We start from the raw sequence: 17,642 nt of genomic DNA, 5'->3' as shown, positions 1-17,642 counted from the left end.
CACTGCAGCCCTGGTGTAGAAAGTGCTCCCCCTAGAGTGAGCATATAGAATGAGAAACTAAAGTGGATGTAAACACAATTTTTTTTTTTTAATAAAGGCTTGCACCTTGTACAGTATAGGATTTCATGTCATCTGTGCCCAGTCTTGCCACAAAGAGTTAATCCAGCTCTGAGCAGGCCTCTTATCTTTTTTTCAATGAGAAAAACATGGATAGACAGAGAAATAGGAGTCAGTTCTTCCCCCTTGCTGTGACGGGTGATTTACATATCTCATGCACAAGCCTGAGACAGACATTCTGTGTACTTCAGATCCCCTCCTCCTTTCTTCTCCAGCTCTCCCAGGATTGGCTGCTCCACACCTCAGCATGATTGGACATGCTGAAGTCATGTGGTCACTTTTCTGGGTTTTGACTGGATGTTAGAGATCATAGCAGAAGTTCAGTGTAAGAAATACACAGGAGAAAATGCATATTGACAAGGGGAGTGTAGAGGTGGGCGGAGAGTCTACTGACATCAAGACTCCACCCACCGAGCTCCAGACAACAGACCCGCCCACAGAATCTGCAGTTTTTCGGGTCTAATAACAGACAGAGGGGAGACATTTGACAGGTAAAGATACATGCAGGAGGCATGTATATCCTTATAGATAACCCCTATGGCAGTCGTTTAGAAAGGATGAGAGTGGGTTTACATCCACTTTAAATATCTGAAATTGATACGTATTTGTAAGATTCCAAGGCAAAGTGCCATCATGTTGCTGGAAACAATTTGCCAAAAGAATAATTTAACTTTATTTCTATTTATTACGTAGCTGGGTTAAAGGGTGAGGTTTTTAAATTATTGGAGTTCCGCATTAAAGCAGGCAAAATTGAAGAACCAATACATTTTGGATAAAGTAGGAAAGGTTTATAACTCTTGTCAGTTTTTTTTTTTTTTTCAATCTGTGTTCCATTGGGAAGACTTCCCTTCACTTCCTGTCCCATAGCCACATCAGTAAGTGACACAAAATCCTTCCAAATTGAGGGAAATCACTGGTGGTCAACAGAACTAGTGTCCCCAATGGACGATTTTCCCTCTGTTCCTGGTCTGGAGACCACTCAAATTTTGGATTTGCTTTTACTTCCACTTGCAGGACAAATAGAGGGGACAAATCTCCCTAATGGTGACACAGACATCAATAAAAAAACCTGGCAGGTGTTCTAATCCCTCTCCACTGTATCCAATACTAAAAAAAGGTTTGCCTTCCATTATACTCTGCAGGAATCCCATCCTATGAAAAATAGTGGCTAACATTGTTGACCTCTGCTTCTGAATATGCTGATTCTCTGGCAAATACGTAGCTCAGGAGTTGATTTCGGTGGGTGCATGTGGTCAATAGGTACTGAATCATCCAGAGACAGCCAGGAAACTAGCATTTTCAAAATCAGCTCAGCAGTGGCATGTTTTTCTCATGAAAAGTTTATTTTGTTTGTATAAGTGGCCGTCACTGTAAATGCTACGAAGATGGTACAAAATAGGCAAAAGACTAGAATAAAGGTCTCACAACTTCAAACCCATCATTGGTATAAGTGGAAGGAATAGTGCCCCATCATTGGGAGGAATAGTGCCCCATCATTGGTGTCAGTGGAGGAATAGTGCCCCATCATTAGTATCATTGGGAGGAATGGTGCCCCATCATTGGTATCAGTGGAAAGAATAGTGCCCTCTCATCAGTATCAGCGGGAGGAATGCCCCATCATTGGTATTAGTGGGAGGAATAGTGTCCCATCATTGGTATCAGTTGAAGGAATAGTGCCCTATCATTGGTATCAGTGGGAGGAATTGTGCCCCATCATTGGTATCAGTGGAAAGAATGCTGCCCTCTCATCAGTATCAGTGGGAGGAATGCCCCATCATTGGTATCAGTGGAAGGAATAGTGCCCCATCATTGGTATTAGTGGGAGGAATAGTGTCCCATCATTGGTATCAGTGGAAGGAATAGTGCCCCATCATTGGTATTAGTGGGAGGAATAGTGTCCCATCATTGGTATCAGTGGGAGGAATTGTGCCCCATCATTGGTATCAGTGGAAGGAATAGTGCCCCATCATTGTTATCAGTGGGGGGAAATGTGCCCCATCATTGGTATCAGTGGGGGGAATTGTGCCCCATCGTTGTTATCAGTGAGAGGAATAGTGCCCTATTGCTGGTATCAGTATGAGGATATTGCCCCATCATTGATGTCAGTGGAGGAATAGTGTCCCATCATTTGTATCTGTGGGAGGAATAGTGCCCCACCATTGGTGTCAGTGGGAGGAATAGTGCCCCACTGTTAGTATTAATGAGAGAATTAGTATTCGAATATTTGTCAGTAGCAACCGATTAGTCCTCACTGTTCAGTTCTTATGCCGCGTACACACGATTGGAAATGCCGCCATCAAAACTCCGATGAGAGGTTTTGGTCGGAAAATGCGACTGTGTGTACGCTCCATCGAACTTTTGCAAGCGGAATTCCAGCCAGCAAAAGATTGAGAGCAAGTTCTCTATTTTTCGGTCGGAAAAAGTTCCTATCCAAAAATGCGATCGTCTCTATGCAATTTGGACGCGCAAAAAATCACGCATGCTCGGAAACAATTCGATGCATGCTCAGAAGCATTGAACTTCATTTTCTCGGCCCGTTGTACGCGCTGTACGTCACCCCGTTCTTGACGGTCGGAATTTGGTGTGACCGTGTATATGCAAGACAAGCTTGAGCGGAATCCCATCGGAAAAGCCATGATACCTTTTCCGATCGTGTGTACGCGGCATTAGAAGACTTAAACAAGAATTATTATTTATTACTACAAGCAGCAACTCTACATTCGTTTCTGTTTGTAATGATTAGTTTAGAAGAGTCAGGGAGAGAGGTAAGAAGTGGTGAATATTAATGAGGGATACAAAGATCAGTTGGAAGATTGCTGGAGTGCAGCAGGGATGAGTTTGCATGCTCTTATCAGCAAACACAGAGAGAAGTTGCTTCAACCTCATACTTTGTCCTAGATTCCAGTGACTGACTGATGGCCTTTAGCTTTGAACAGTGATATTCGTACTGAAACTTTATGGCTTTGTGCCCATTAGATCATTCATTCTACATGATGAAGCTTATCCATGTTGTATTGCAAGTACACCTTTATACATAGAGTCCGGGTTGTATGACATAAAGCACATAGCTATACTTTAAAGCGAAACTGAACTCTGGAAGCTGTGCCCAAATAACAGCATGCAGAGGGCAAAGGACCAATCACCAGTATTGCCTGTGGAGCTCTGATCTTTCCCCATTACTGTTTACATTGTCTTATTTTATCTCTATGTGGATGCTGCCATCTTGGCAGAGGCAGAGGCAGGGCTTTGCACAATTACCATTTCAGAATGTTCCTTAAAACATAGCAAGTCTTTACTTTGGGAGTTCAGTTCGACTTTAAAGCGGAACTTAAATATGAGTTCCATGTATTGTATATTTTTACATAGTTCAATTGGTCGAGCTAATACAACTTTGTATATATCATACCTGGCCAAAGCCTCTGAAACCTGGAAATCACAGGAGTAAACATCGCTACTCCAGTGACCTCCACTTGCTGTTGGATCCTGTCCTGAGTGGCTGGCATGATGCAGTCTCAGTAGAGGAGGTCAGTCGCTAGGCACAAGCACCAGAGCCTTATTCTCTGAGCTGCTTCTGTCTTTCTCTGGGTCCAAGGAGACAGGTGGTAGAAGTGACAGGAGCAAAGTTTGGACCCCCCTATCCCCCCTCCCGCACACCTGACTCCTAGTATCGACTCTGTCCCTATCACATTGTAGTTGAGCCGAACCCCCCCGGTTTGGTTTGCGCCAGAACTCTTGAACATCGCCAAAGTTCGGACTGAAACCCCGAATCCTATTAAAGACGTATGCCGCGTACACACGATCGTATTTTCCAACAAAAAATGTTGGATGTGAGCTTGTTGGCGGAAAGTCCGACCGTGTGTACGCTTCATCAAACATTTGTGGTCGGACTTTCCTCCAACAAATGTTGGTTAGCAGGTTCTCAAATTTTCTGCCAACAAATTTTTGTTGTCTGACTTTCCGATCGTGTGTACACAAGTCGGTCGCACAAAACTCCACGCTTGCTCGGAATCAAGTACGAGCCGGAAGCGCTAGGTCTTGTAAAAAAAAAGAGTTTGTAATGGAGATATCACATGACTATTGAACTTCCTTTTTTATCGGCTCGCTGTAGGTCTTACACATCACTAGGTTTGTAATTGTTGGCCAACATTTGTGTGACCGTGTGTATGCAAGACAAGTTGGAGCCAACACCCTTTGAACAAAAATCCACGGTTTCGTTGTCGGAAAGTCCGATCGTGTGTATGGGGCATAAGTCCACTCTGTCTGCCTGTAAAGTGGAACAGCTGTACTGTGTTTAGAACCTGCTGCAGCAAAACTGACATTTATTAAGAAAAAAATGACATTTAAATTTCCGGCAATACAATACCATTGCTGGCAATACAAAAATATGTATTTTTTTAAAAAGCGTAGGTGTCCCCCCCCCCAGTCCATACCAGGCCCTTCAGGCTACTGATGATGTAACTTCCATGCATGTGCAAGTTACATTAACTTGGCACCTGGCCCCATTCCATCTTACAGATGTCACGTATGGGCAGGGGCCGTACACTTTGGGTGGGTAGTGGGGTTCCCCAGGGTTCTGTGCTGGGACCAATCCTGTTTATTTGTTCATAAACGACCTGGAGGATGGGGTAAACAGTTCAATCTCTGTATTTGCGGACGATACTAAGCTAAGCCGGGCAATAACTTCTCCGCAGGATGTGGAAACCTTGCAAAAAGATCTGAACAAATTATTGGGGTGGGCAACTACATGGCAAATGAGGTTTAATGTAGAAAAATGTAAAATAATGCATTTGGGTGGCAAAAATATGAATGCAATCTATACACTGGGGGGGAACCTCTGGGGGAATCTAGGATAGAAAAGGACCTGGGGGTCCTAGTAGATGATAGGCTCAGCAATGGCATGCAATGCCAAGATGCTGCTAACAAAGCAAACAGAATATTGGCATGCATTAAAAGGGGGATCAACTCCAGAGATAGAACGATAATTCTCCCACTCTACAAGACTCTGGTTCGGCCGCACCTAGAGTATGCTGTCCAGTTCTGGGCACCAGTCCTCAGGAAGGATGTACTGGAAATGGAGCGAGTACAAAGAAGGGCAACAAAGCTAATAAAGGGTCTGGAGGATATTAGTTATGAGGAAAGGTTGCGCGCACTGAAATTATTGTCTCTGGAGAAGAGACGCTTGAGAGGGGATATGATTTCAATATACAAATACCGTACTGGTGACCCCACAATAGGGAGAAAACTTTTTCGCAGAAGAGAGTTTAACAAGACTCATGGCCACTCATTAAAATTAGAAGAAAAGAGGTTTAACCCTAAACTACGTAGAGGGTTCTTTACTGTAAGAGTGGCAAGAATGTGGAATTCCCTTCCACAGGCGGTGGTCTCAGCGGGGGGCATCGATAGTTTCAAGAAGCTATTAGATAAGCACCTAAATGACTGCAACATACAGGGATATACAATGTAATACTGACATATAATCACACACATAGGTTGGACTTGATGGACTTGTGTCTTTTTTTCGACCTCACCTACTATGTAACTATGTATTGTTTTTTGCGCCAAAATCAATGTAGAGATAAACTTTGGAATACATTGTTCATGTATTTTGTGCAACAACTACATCAGCCAGTAGATGGGAGTGTTTCTAAGTCTGTAGCTTCATCTATGATAGAACGCTATGTATTTTCTCTGTGTAATAAAGTTTCCTGTAGACTGTCTGCAGTTGAGCAGCAAAGCCAACGTAGACTGCGCACTGTCTGTAAGTTCTGTAGGTCTATATATATATAGAATTTCTAACAATAAAAAAAGAAAAAAAACTTTGCTAGCAGGTAAGTAAGGTAGAACAGTAGAAAATGAAGCTTTAGTTACGCTTTAAAGTAAAAGTACACAAATGACAATTAAATACATAAAGAAACATGAAGAGATAAAGAGATTTTTTTTTTTTAATGAAAATTTTGGCTAAACATGAGCAATGCTAAGAGTTTCCGCTTCAACAAAACTATGTAAAAAACTATGTGCCTATGTAAAAAAATGTTATAGTGAAATCATTTTTGCCAAAATAACTACTGGTATTTCTGCCAAATGCCTAAACAGCCAAAATCCGTAGATTGGATAGAAGGAGTGAAGGGAGAAAAGATTTTAGTTGTAGTTCCTTACCTCTCTCATCAATGTACACACTGAGACCATGAGGATTAAATGAAGACGCATCTATGTCTTTACTGAGCTGTAGTGGTTTTGGGTGAAGGACATCATTGTTCAGATCCACCAGGAATATTTCTGCAGGTTTGTTGGGTGCAAAACTCTTTAGCGCTGGGTGTTTAAGGCCCTTCAAAGAGATATAACCTACAGTATTAGAACATACCTGGAAATGACTACTAATTAGATTAGTTGGGGCAGCTTCAATCCAGAAATAGCAAATATCATTCTTACAGAGCTGATGAATGCGAGTCCATTGGGAAGAAGATGAATATCTTCCGAGCCATATTCTGTATAAAAAAAATATGTTATAACCATTGTTATTAACAATGCCATCCATCCATTCATGGGCTGTCATGTCTGGCCTATTTCTATAAACACTAGTTGCCAAACAGATCACCTTGAAAGCCAGAGAAGAATTACTTTCAGAAGTCAATACTGGTACCCACTTTATTTCCTCACTACACGTTTCCTAAAATGTCTAATTATGCCAAATTAAATTTACATTCCAGGCAAACACAATGTTCTGCCAGACAACAGCTATGGAGGAGACGGCTGATTCATAGCTGCAGCTTATTCCGGCTGTCAGAAATTTACTGAGACCAGCAACAGCTTTCAAAGGCAAAATGCTCACAGCCGAAAAACAAGCTGCAGCTATGAACAAGCCGTCTCCTTCATAGCTGTTATCACGTTAGCCACGGCAAGAAGGGAAGAGGCAGGTCAGACCTCATAACTAGAAAGCACTTAGAAACATGGGACAAAGTTCTATATGTGTATAAAAAATTATATATCATCAGCGCACACAATTATTAAACTATAGTAAATATCCTTCAAATGAATATCTCGTGTTTAATCAAAACAAAGCTATGACTGCTGCTAACACTATCAAAGTGTGTTCATTCACCGACCAATAATAAAGTGCATCAAAAAAGTGCAGCACAATCAAAATCAAATGAATAACAAAATCCAAATCAGGTTATATCATGCTGTGATAACCAAAATGTCTACATCAAAGTCACATTCGTAAAATTCCTCCGTAATGTAAATATAGTGATAGTCAATAGTTGTATCTGTCAGGGCTGGGCTCAGCCCTTCCTTCTCAAAGCTGGCCGCTCAGCTGCCGGCTAAATGCCAGCTCCTATCTCTCCACAGTGACTCACCTGTTGATGATGTCCTGCTCGTCAGTCCTGCCTACTTAAGCCGTCCAGTCCAGATGATCTCTGCCTTCGCCTTGCTCACATCTCTAGAGACGCTCTCCTGTGTTCCTGTTAAAGACTTGCTCAGCTGACATTTCTTCTGGCTCCAGATCCTGATTGCTGTCCTACTACGCTCATCTCTGGCATCCTGTCGTTTTGGCTTGTCTGACTATCTGTTCCGGTTCCTGAACTCTGGCTATATTTTGACTACGTTTACTCTGTTTACCTTTTTTTATTTAAACAAACATATTGGGGTTGATTTACTAAAGGCCAATAGACTGTGCACCTTGGAAAGTGCAATTGCACTCTGCAAGTGCAGTTGCTCCAGAGCTTAGTAAATTCACTTTGCAAAGAATACCCAATCACATGCAAGGAAAATAAAAAAAACAGCATTTTTGCTTGCACATGATTGGTTGATGAAAGTCAGCTGAGCCTCTGCTCATTTACTAAACTCTGGAGCAACTGCTCTTACCGTGTGCAACTGCACTTTCCAAAGTGCACAATCTTTTTGCCTTTAGTAAATCAACCCCATTGTGACAGTCTAAGCGCCGTGTGATATGGTGGTGAGTCCCCACATAAAAGGGATACCATCAAAAAAAAGTCCCATAAAGAAATAACATTCTGTGAAGTGAACCTTGATAAGCGATCCTTTTTGTGCAAAGAAAAATGATGAATATCCTTATTACCATCAAGTGATCCACTGCTGGCGCTGGTCTGATGTCAGGTTTTTGATCCCAATTCACAGGCTTGCTATTGCTTGCCTTTTGGTAAGCGTGCATTTTTTAAGGTGGAGGTTCACTGTCACTGGTGTTTTTATTCATCATTTTTCTTTGCACAAAAAGGATCGCTTATCAAGATTCACTTCACAGAACGTTATTTCTTTATGGGACTTTTTTTTGATGGTATCCCTTTTATGTGGGGACTCACCACCATATCACACGGCACTTAGACTGTCACAATATGTTTGTTTAATTAATATTTTTTGCAGCGCAGCTTTTCTTTTTCCTTTCTTATGTACTGTGTTTGCACATATCATGCAAAATTGAGCTGCAGCTTTTTTATTTTCGTTTTTATTTTATTTCATTTTGTTTAGCTATTAGCGCGGTATTTCTTCTTTGTTATACCTTTTTTTATTATTTTTAAACAAGTGTGATTTAACTGTACTTCTGTCTCAGTCTGATTCATGGTTTCTGACAGTATCCAACGTGTTCGGTGCCCACCACCTTTAGGCAAAATTAATACTCGCTTCCAATATCTGACCCCACCACAGAGTCAAAACAGCTTTAGTGTCCTCCACTTAAGAAGGTACTGGAAGACTCCCTCTGGTAGCACCCCAGTCCTCCACCTGTCACTCTCGATGATCGTATAATATATCATAAAAACAGAAATGGAGAAACCATAGTGCTCTCTGCTACATATATATTTATTAAACGAACTAGGGATAAAAACACTCACAAAAAACTAAGTGAAAAACGCATATCATCAGCTCACCATACTGATACAAATTGGTGAAATAAGGTCGATGGCAATGGCTCCTTGAAAAAGTCACGTGACTGTGATGTAACGCGTGGGAGGAGCCAAGGACGCTCTGTGCAGATCAGCAGTATCACACAGTGTACTGCAGTGAATCTGCTCCTGTCTAAGGCGGCTGACTGCTATAGTAAAACCTGCATATGCCTTATTATAAGGCACACGTGAGTGGATTGAAGTTTGCCTGTGTACCTTGGTATCCTAACTATTGCACAATGATTGTTTTTTTCTCTTATCTGCCTGTCAAATGAGATCTGTTTTATGATTCTCACATTGGTTGTGAACAGAAGCAAAAGAAACATTGTTACTATAAAGGTCAATGAGCACCTTAATTAAGCAAGTGTTTTTAAACAGCTTTGCTAGTGGGACCGGATCAAAGCTCTATACCAATCGGATTCTACACTTGTATAATTGAACCTTCTGAATACATCCCTATATATTTATTTTTATGTGGATTTTTTATGTGGATTTTTTTACACATTTGGTGTCACTAATTTTTTATAATTTTACACTATTTTGATTGCTGGATTTTTTAGGAATTTTTACTCACCGCTGGATTTATTTGAGTATTTATATTTATTCATATATATTCATTTTTATGCACATTGTGAAGCGCTTCAAATATCATTATTTAGGGATAAAAACACTCACAAAAAACGCATATCATCAGCTCACCACACTGATACAAATTGGTGAAATAAGGTCGATGGCAATGGCTCTTCCCTCCTGTGCAAGTTACAACCACTTCATGAGCTTCTTCAGCAGGTTTTATGATATATCATACGATCATCGAGAGTGAGAGGTGGAGGACTGAGATTCAGGGGTGCTACAAGAGGGAGTGTTCCAGTACCATCCAGTTTTATCTTAAGTGGAGGACACTTAGGCCCCTTTCACACTGGGGCGGTGGGGGCGTCGGCGGTACAACAGCGCTATTTTTAGCGCTGCTGTACCGTCGTTCTTGTAGCTGTATTCGGCCGCTAGCAGTGCGGTTTTAACCCCCGCTGGCGGCCGAAAAAGGGTTAAAATCACTCGTACAGCGCGACTATAGCCGCGGTATTGCCGCGGTATAGCCGCGCTGTCCCATTGATTTCAATGGGCAGGAGCGGTTTAGGAGCGGTGAATACACCGCTCCAAAGAAGCGGTTTGCAGGACTTTTTTCACCGTCCTGTCAGCGCACCGCTTCAGTGTGAAAGCCCGAGGGCTTTCACACTGAACAAACAGCAGAGGCTGTTTAGGGGCGGTTTGCAGGCGGTATTTTTAGCGCAATACCGTCTGCAAACCGCCTCAGTGTGAAAGGGGCCTAAGGCTGGTTTGACTCTGTGGTGGGGTCAGATATTGGAGGTGAGCAGGAACTTTGCCTAAAGGTGGTGGGCACCGAACACGTTGGATTCAACTATTGACTGTCACTATATTTACACTACGGTGGCATTTTATGAATGGGGCTTTGATGTAGACGTTTTGGTTATCACAACATGATGTAACCTGATTTGGATTTTGTTTATTCATTTGATTTTGATTGCGCTGCACTTTTTGATGAACTTTAAAGTATATATATATATGTACTTTGTCCCATAGGGGACAAAACTGTTAAAAAAAATTATAATGATCGATCTTTTAACTGCATCACTGCTCTCTATACAGAACAACTGGTAATAGATAGCATTAGATTGCATATAACATCAAAAGTGCTAAAATTATCTGGCTTATACATAGTATGGTAACTTTAAAATAAGGAATAATTAAAATACATACACCCCCCCCTTACCCAAGAAAAAAAAAAAAACGTATATGACCACATCACATACATACCAATTCCTTTCACTAGCTGACAGTTGGGAAGGTCAATAAGTTCTACCTCTTTGAAAAAGCCAGTTTTATGGCTGCAAAAATCAAAGCATATTTATGGTCAAAATGTAAAAATCATATATTCATTTCCATATTGTATTTTAGTTATTTCTAGCCCACTTCTATTAATCTGAATTATCTTGAGGTTTTTAAACTTTGTGAAAATTCCCACGCATTAATTTCCTAAAATTCTGTGCTGCTGTGTGACACATTTTACAGAGCCTGCCTTCTGAACTACAGAGAGTACCAAGAGGTGGAGTTTCAGGAGGCACAATCAGTACAGGAATCAGCAAGGTACCATGGGATATGTACTCCATAGCTCCATAGAAATGGAGAGTAAACAGCAGAGGAGAAGCTACAAAGCTACTTTAATCACTGTAGTAAAGCCCCAGTCTACACTCTTATTTTGTCTAGTAAATTTAGGCCTACCCTTGCTATTTAAAATTGTCCTGCTGCAGCCAATTGCAATTACAGAGCTGTGTCATACTACTCTAAACTTAAAAGGATTGTAAAGGTTCAAATGAAAAAAAAAAAAAGATAAAAACAACATGTTATACTTACCTACTCTGTGCAATTGTTTACACGGAGCAGCCCCAATCTTCTTGTTCTCAGGCCCCCTGCTTGTACTCCTGGCTCCTCCCCCCTGCCGAGTGCCCCCATAGCAAGCAGCTTGTTATGGGGGCACTCCTGCAGGCTTCATGCATAGAAAGCATTAGGGAAAAAAATAATAATTCTGCCCTTAGACCCACTTTAACTCCTTGATAGGTAGCCTCAGAGGGAAGGATCAAGCTAGTGACAAAGTTTATATACCAAAGAATAAAAAATGGATACGAACTTTGTGTGTTTGACCAATAGCATCACATACAGAGTCTTTTGTATTCATTTTGTATTCATTGGTATAGTGACATTTTGGACACTTGGGATCTTTAGAAATTCCTTTAAAGAATTTTCTCTGTTGATTTCCAATGCACTAGTAACTTTAATATTGAATTCACATTTTTTGCAATAATGCACTGGTCACTTTAATATTGAATTCACATTTCTTGTAACACAATTTTGTACTACGTGATTATGGGGATTTATATAAGGAAATAGCGCACCATTTGTATTTTTATTTATTTTTTAAAGACACTATTCCTGGTTTTTGAGTATAAGCTGTTCCACATTCTAGGCCCAGCGCAGTGATTTTACATTTACTAGTGACGTTTCCCAGTTAGTGCACCAGAGAGGAATCCCCGCAGTGATACTCTACATAGATACTAGAAAAGTCTTTGATATTTGGTGTAAATGCCTAGTTGCCTCCAAATTGTGGCCTATTGCAATAATAATTTGGGATTTTCTTTCCACTTTCACTGTTGGTGATACGGTAAACACGACAAATAAAAAGGGTAAATTTCCATAATGTGGGCACAGAAAGCAATAAAAACCTAACAGGGCTACTAATCCCTCTACACTTTATCCAAAACGAAAAACAAGTTTATACCTTAAAATCAATATAGCAAACATATAATGCTGCTGTAAGCAGGAGAGTCTATAAATTATGGCTACTGTCAGCCAATGCCAATGTATGGCCTGTCTTGTTCAGCTTCCACTAAGCTCAGCCTGGTTGTCAGTTCTCCATTATGTCAGTAGGTGTCACCTCTGTCACCTCTGGCATTAGTGTGAGATCACACAGTGGGTCCGGATTATATATATTCATATCTTTTCCCAACCAACCACTAGGAGTTTCTTTGCCAGTGGTGCATTATGGGAAAGGGCATAAATATTTGGGATGAGTTGAGCTCTCCTACCATGGGGAAGGTGCACGTGTTTGGAACTACTCATTGTGGTCTGTCTGCCTAAAGAGGACTGATTGTGTCTGGATATGGAAACTGGCCCAGTCTGAAAACAGATGGAGCCCTATGAAGGCTGCTCGACTGTCCTACAGAAGATTGGGATTAGGATGGAGGTCCAGTTGGGGCTGGTTGACTCTCCTAAAAAAACATGGTTGCTGAGCACATCGTCTATAGAAGAATTCTAAATACAGGAGTGTTGAGTTCAACTTAAAGGCCATATTCCTGAGTTTTGCTTTCTCATGGAGCATTTGCAACCCCAAATCCTCTCTCTAATATACTAGAGTATATTAGACTTATCACTGACCCCTGCACACTGAGCTACTTACTACTGACCTCTGTGCTACTTATCACTGACCCCTGCACTCTGAGCTACTTACTACTAACCCCTGCACTCTGAGCTACTTACTACTGACCTCTGTACTCTGTGCTACTTACTACTGACCCCTGCACTCTGCGTTACTTACTACTGACCTCTGTGCTACTTATCACTGACCCCTGCACTTTGAGCTACTTACTACTGACCTCTGTGCTACTTATCACTGACCCCTGCACTCTGAGCTACTTACTACTGACCTCTGTGCTACTTATCACTGACCCCTGCACTCTGAGCTACTTACTACTGACCTCTGTGCTACTTATCACTGACCCCTGCACTCTGAGCTACTTACTATTGAGTTCTGACCTCTGTGTTACTTAATACGGACATCTGCACTCCCTGTTACTTACTGCTGACCCCTGTATTCTGCATTACGTACATACTACATACCCCTGCGCTCTGCAATACTTACTGCGGACCCCCTACACTCTGCATTACTTAATCCTGTCCTTTGCATTAGTTACTATACATACTACTGACCTCTGCACTCTACATGACCTATTCCTGATCTTGGCACTCTACGTCACATGCAACAAACCTCTGAACACTGCGTTACATACTGATAACCTCTGCACTGTGTGTTGAATACGTCTGACCTCTGCACTCTTCATTACTTAGCACTGAGATTTAAACTCTGCATTATACTAATGACCTCTACAGTCTCTGTCACTTACTAATGACCACTGAACTCTGCATTACATACTATTGACCTGAGAGCTTGCATTACTTACTTGAACTTTTGAAACCCTTAAAATCTTCAAACCTTCTTTAGCTCTTTAATGTTTATCTATTTTAAGAAAAAAAAACAAGCTGTGCCCTGCTGATTTTTTATTCCTTCCATGCTGCTCAGGTACATCCTCACCTCCGCAGGGTTGCCCACCTCTCCGTGTACATATACAACAGTTGGAAGAATGTTATTTTGAGTATATTATTGTATAACTATGAAATTCGGTGACAGAGACTAACAACTTTAGAAGAACAATGCCAGATAATATTGCAAAAAAAAATGCTGGAAATGTGCTGATCTGAGTACAGAAAGGTGTCACTCCCACTGTTAAGTTTTGTAACTGCTGGGATTTGTAGTACCTCAGCAAGTGAAAGGCTATAGGCTGCCTAAGCAGGGGACAGGTACATACTATGCTATATATAGATCCATATAGAACAAAGGTTTCTAAAGTTAAAGCGTAACAGATTGTTACATTTGTTTTTGTGGAAAAGCATTCTCTTCTATACAGTACAGAGGGAAAGAATGTGACTTACCAAAACTGGTAGATACGTTCCCCCAGAAATCCCAGGGTGACCCCGAGAAGGGTTAATTTCAGCATTGTCCCCATGACAGTGCTGTAATGAGAGAGATCTTGCCTGCACTGTGCTGTATGAGAGCTGTGACAACCACTGGGGGTGGGGCCTCAGAGGCTGTGACAGTGGCAGTTCCCTGGAGGCATAACCGTGCATCATACAAGACACTTAGAATGTCACTTTTAACTATTTATTTAGAAGTTTCAAAATACAAAGTATATATAAAAAAAAATTATAATAACATTTTAGACATAGTAACATTCCTAAAGCCCAGCTCCATGCAAAGCATTTTATCTAAGTTTGGATAGAGTAGAGAAGAATTAGAATGCCTCTCAGATATTTAATGTAGAATTCCAGGTAGATATAAAAGACAGAAATTATTGCTGCTCCTATACAGCAGCACTCTTAATGGGATAGAGAGACAGGATTGGAAGGCAGTCAGGTGTGCTGCTTGCGAATAAGTTGATAAGGAACATGCTGATAGGAGAAGAAGGCAGAGCGAGCAGAGAGATGACCCCATCAGTCTGTGACTGCTCTTTCACTGTTAACCAATTGCCAAGCAGGCCAATTCTGACACTTCACTCCTACATCTACAAATGATAATTTTTTTTGCACAATGTGGACGATTATGTTATGCCGAAAACATAGATACCTAACATGTCATGCTTTAAAATTGTGCACACTCATGGAATGGCACCAAACTTCAGTACTTAAAAATCTCCATAGGCAACGTTTTACATTTCTTTACAGGTTAAAGTGGAGTTCCACACAAAAATGGAACTTCCGCTTTTCCGGTTCCTCCCCCCCTCCGGTGTCATGTTTGGCACCTTTCAGGGGGGAGGGGAGCAGATACCTGTCTAATACAGGTATTTTGCTCCCACTATACCCGAGCCACCCGCGGGTATCTATGCCATTTCCAACCCCCCTGCTGTATTCTGGGAGACACACAGGTCCCAGAAAACAGCAGGGACCAGTGGGATAGCGCAGCGCGAGTCGCGCATGTGCAGTAGATAACCAGGAAGTGAAGCCGCAAGGCTTCACTTCCTGATTCCCTTACCGAGGATGGGGGCGGCAGCACCCGACAGCCGAGGGATAGATCGGCTTCGGGTGCCGACATCGCGGGCGCCCTGGACAGGTAAGTGTCCATATTTTAAAAGTCAGCAGCTGCAGTATTTGTAGCTGCTGACTTTAAAAAAAAAAAAAGGCGCAACACCGCTTTAACTATTTAGAGTTACAGAGGAGGTCTTGGGCTAGAATTATTAATCTCGCTCTAACGTTTGCTGTGATACCTTACATGTGTGGTTTGAACGCTGTTTGCATCATGTACGTATGCGTTCACTTCTGCGAGTGATCACGCGGGGATGGGGGGGGCGCTTTAAAAAAAAAAAAAAAAAAAATTGTCTATTTTACTTTCATTTTTATATTTTTACACTTTCTCTTTACATTTTTTTAATCACTTTTATTCCTATTACAATGAATGTAAACATCCCCCGTAAAACATCCCTCGTAATAGTCCTTCGTAACATCCCTCGTAACAACAGGTCTTCTTTACAGCAAGATCTGGGGTCTATAAGTCCCCAGATCTTGCCTCTAGGCTGGAAAGCCTAAAATAAAAAACTATCTCGGCTTATGAGCTAAGGCAAGAGCAGTGTTTACAACCGCAAAGGCCTCCCAAGGTCATAGAGATGACCGGGGACCATCGGTCAGCTCTATGGTAAACGCCCGCCATGGGCTGATAGTAGAAGCACCGGGAAGTCCCCTCCCGCCGCCTGTAAAAACAATCAAGCGGCTGAACAGCCACTATGATTGTTTTTATGGTGCAGGGAATTGTCGGCAGAAAAAGAAGATATCTGAATGATGTCCGTAGCTGCAGGCATCCTTCAGATATTCCCACTCAAAGTCTGCGTCATCATATGATGTTGGGCGCAATGGGCAGGAAGTGGTTAAAGAAGTTCTACCATTATAATTTTTATTTTACAGCTTCAGGAGACAGGCAACAGCAAGAGGAATGCAGAGGCTGATATGTCCCCTGACCCCCTCACTCTGCATTCCTCTTGCAGTTGCTTGTCTTTGAAAAGTGTTCACAGCCGAGACAAGCTGCAGCTATGAATCGGCCATCTCCTTCATAGCTGTTTTCAGATCCGCCTGGACAGGAGGGGCGTGGTAGAACTCGGAATTCATGACTAGGGTTAGAAAGCACTTCCATGTGCATCTTGCTGCAAAGGCTAGTTATAGGTTGGGGTGGTTGCCACTTTGATGAATTTGATGAGGGGACACACTGGATGCCTTCAGCTGCCATTGTGCTCTTGCTGGGCTTTCCATGTGTCCTTGTGTCTCTAAGGAGGGGTGGGCTCCCTCCAGGCAAACCTGCCCTTAAAGCGGAGTTAAAAAAAATAAATAAATAAAAGTCAGCAGCTACAAATACTGGAGTTGCTGACTTTTAATAATCGGACACTTACCTGTTCCAGGGTCCAGCGATGCGGGGCGAACAAAGCCCCGCTCATCTCCCCCTCAGCTCGGCGGCGCCGGCATTATAATTGTGGGCCCCGGCTGTGGCTTCACAGCCAGGCGCCCACTGCACATGCGCGAGCCGTGCCGCGCACTGTGACTGGCCGCACAATCATCTGGGTCCCAGATGATTGCCTAGAGGGAGGGGGGAGAGCTGATCTCCCTTCCTGCGCCGAGGGAAGTGACGTCAGGAGCCCAGGCGCAGAAGGAGGCAGATTACGAGGGACCCCCTAGCAACAGGCATTAAAGAGGCGAGTAAAAAAAAAATTCTCCAAATGTTTTTTGTTTTTAGTTTTTCATGCACATTAATGATTTTTTTTTGGGTGGAACTCCACTTTAATCTATGCACAGCTACTGTATATGCCTTCCAACTTTGGAGACTTTGAACATTATGAGTTAGGACCCTAGTACACAGAGAAGCCTTCATGTAGGCACTGCGGCTTATGCATATATTTGAAAATGTGTAAAAAAAGACCCTCTGTTTTTAACGTAAATTATTCGAAAGGGTATATTTGTTTCTTTTGCAGGATAGCTGGTAAGTGTGCTGCACCCTGAGCCCACCCAGTTGTGTGACAATAGCAAATTAATATTCGCTATTGTCATGCTGCTTCTCCTTTCTCCTCCTGGCCAATCAGGAAGTGAGTCCAGAGACCCGATTGGCCGAGAGGAGAAGCGACCTTATTGGCTGGCACCAAGTAGGATGTAGACACTGCGGCTTATGCAATTATTTGAAAATGTGTG

At 42.1% G+C, this 17,642-nt stretch overlaps 1 protein-coding gene across 1 annotated transcript in view; it reads right to left on the bottom strand.

Annotated features, from left to right (window-relative positions):
• LOC141144162 (serum paraoxonase/arylesterase 2-like) overlaps nucleotides 1-14,509 on the bottom strand; it is a 29,494-nt gene extending 14,985 nt beyond the window's left edge. The window contains exons 1-4 of the mRNA XM_073629578.1: nucleotides 14,355-14,509; nucleotides 10,848-10,918; nucleotides 6,547-6,602; nucleotides 6,274-6,442 (exon numbers count right to left, since the gene is read on the bottom strand). Coding sequence (XP_073485679.1) covers nucleotides 6,274-6,442; nucleotides 6,547-6,602; nucleotides 10,848-10,918; nucleotides 14,355-14,428 — 370 coding nt within the window. The 5' untranslated portion in view covers nucleotides 14,429-14,509. The remainder of the gene's footprint in view (nucleotides 1-6,273; nucleotides 6,443-6,546; nucleotides 6,603-10,847; nucleotides 10,919-14,354) is intronic.
• Between the last annotated feature and the right edge of the window lie 3,133 nt (nucleotides 14,510-17,642).

The sequence above is a fragment of the Aquarana catesbeiana genome, linkage group LG05, assembly GCF_042186555.1.
Source record: "Aquarana catesbeiana isolate 2022-GZ linkage group LG05, ASM4218655v1, whole genome shotgun sequence".
NCBI lineage: Eukaryota > Metazoa > Chordata > Amphibia > Anura > Ranidae > Aquarana > Aquarana catesbeiana.
Note: the sequence above shows the minus strand (reverse complement) of the source record. Positions and strands in the feature narration are given on the sequence as shown.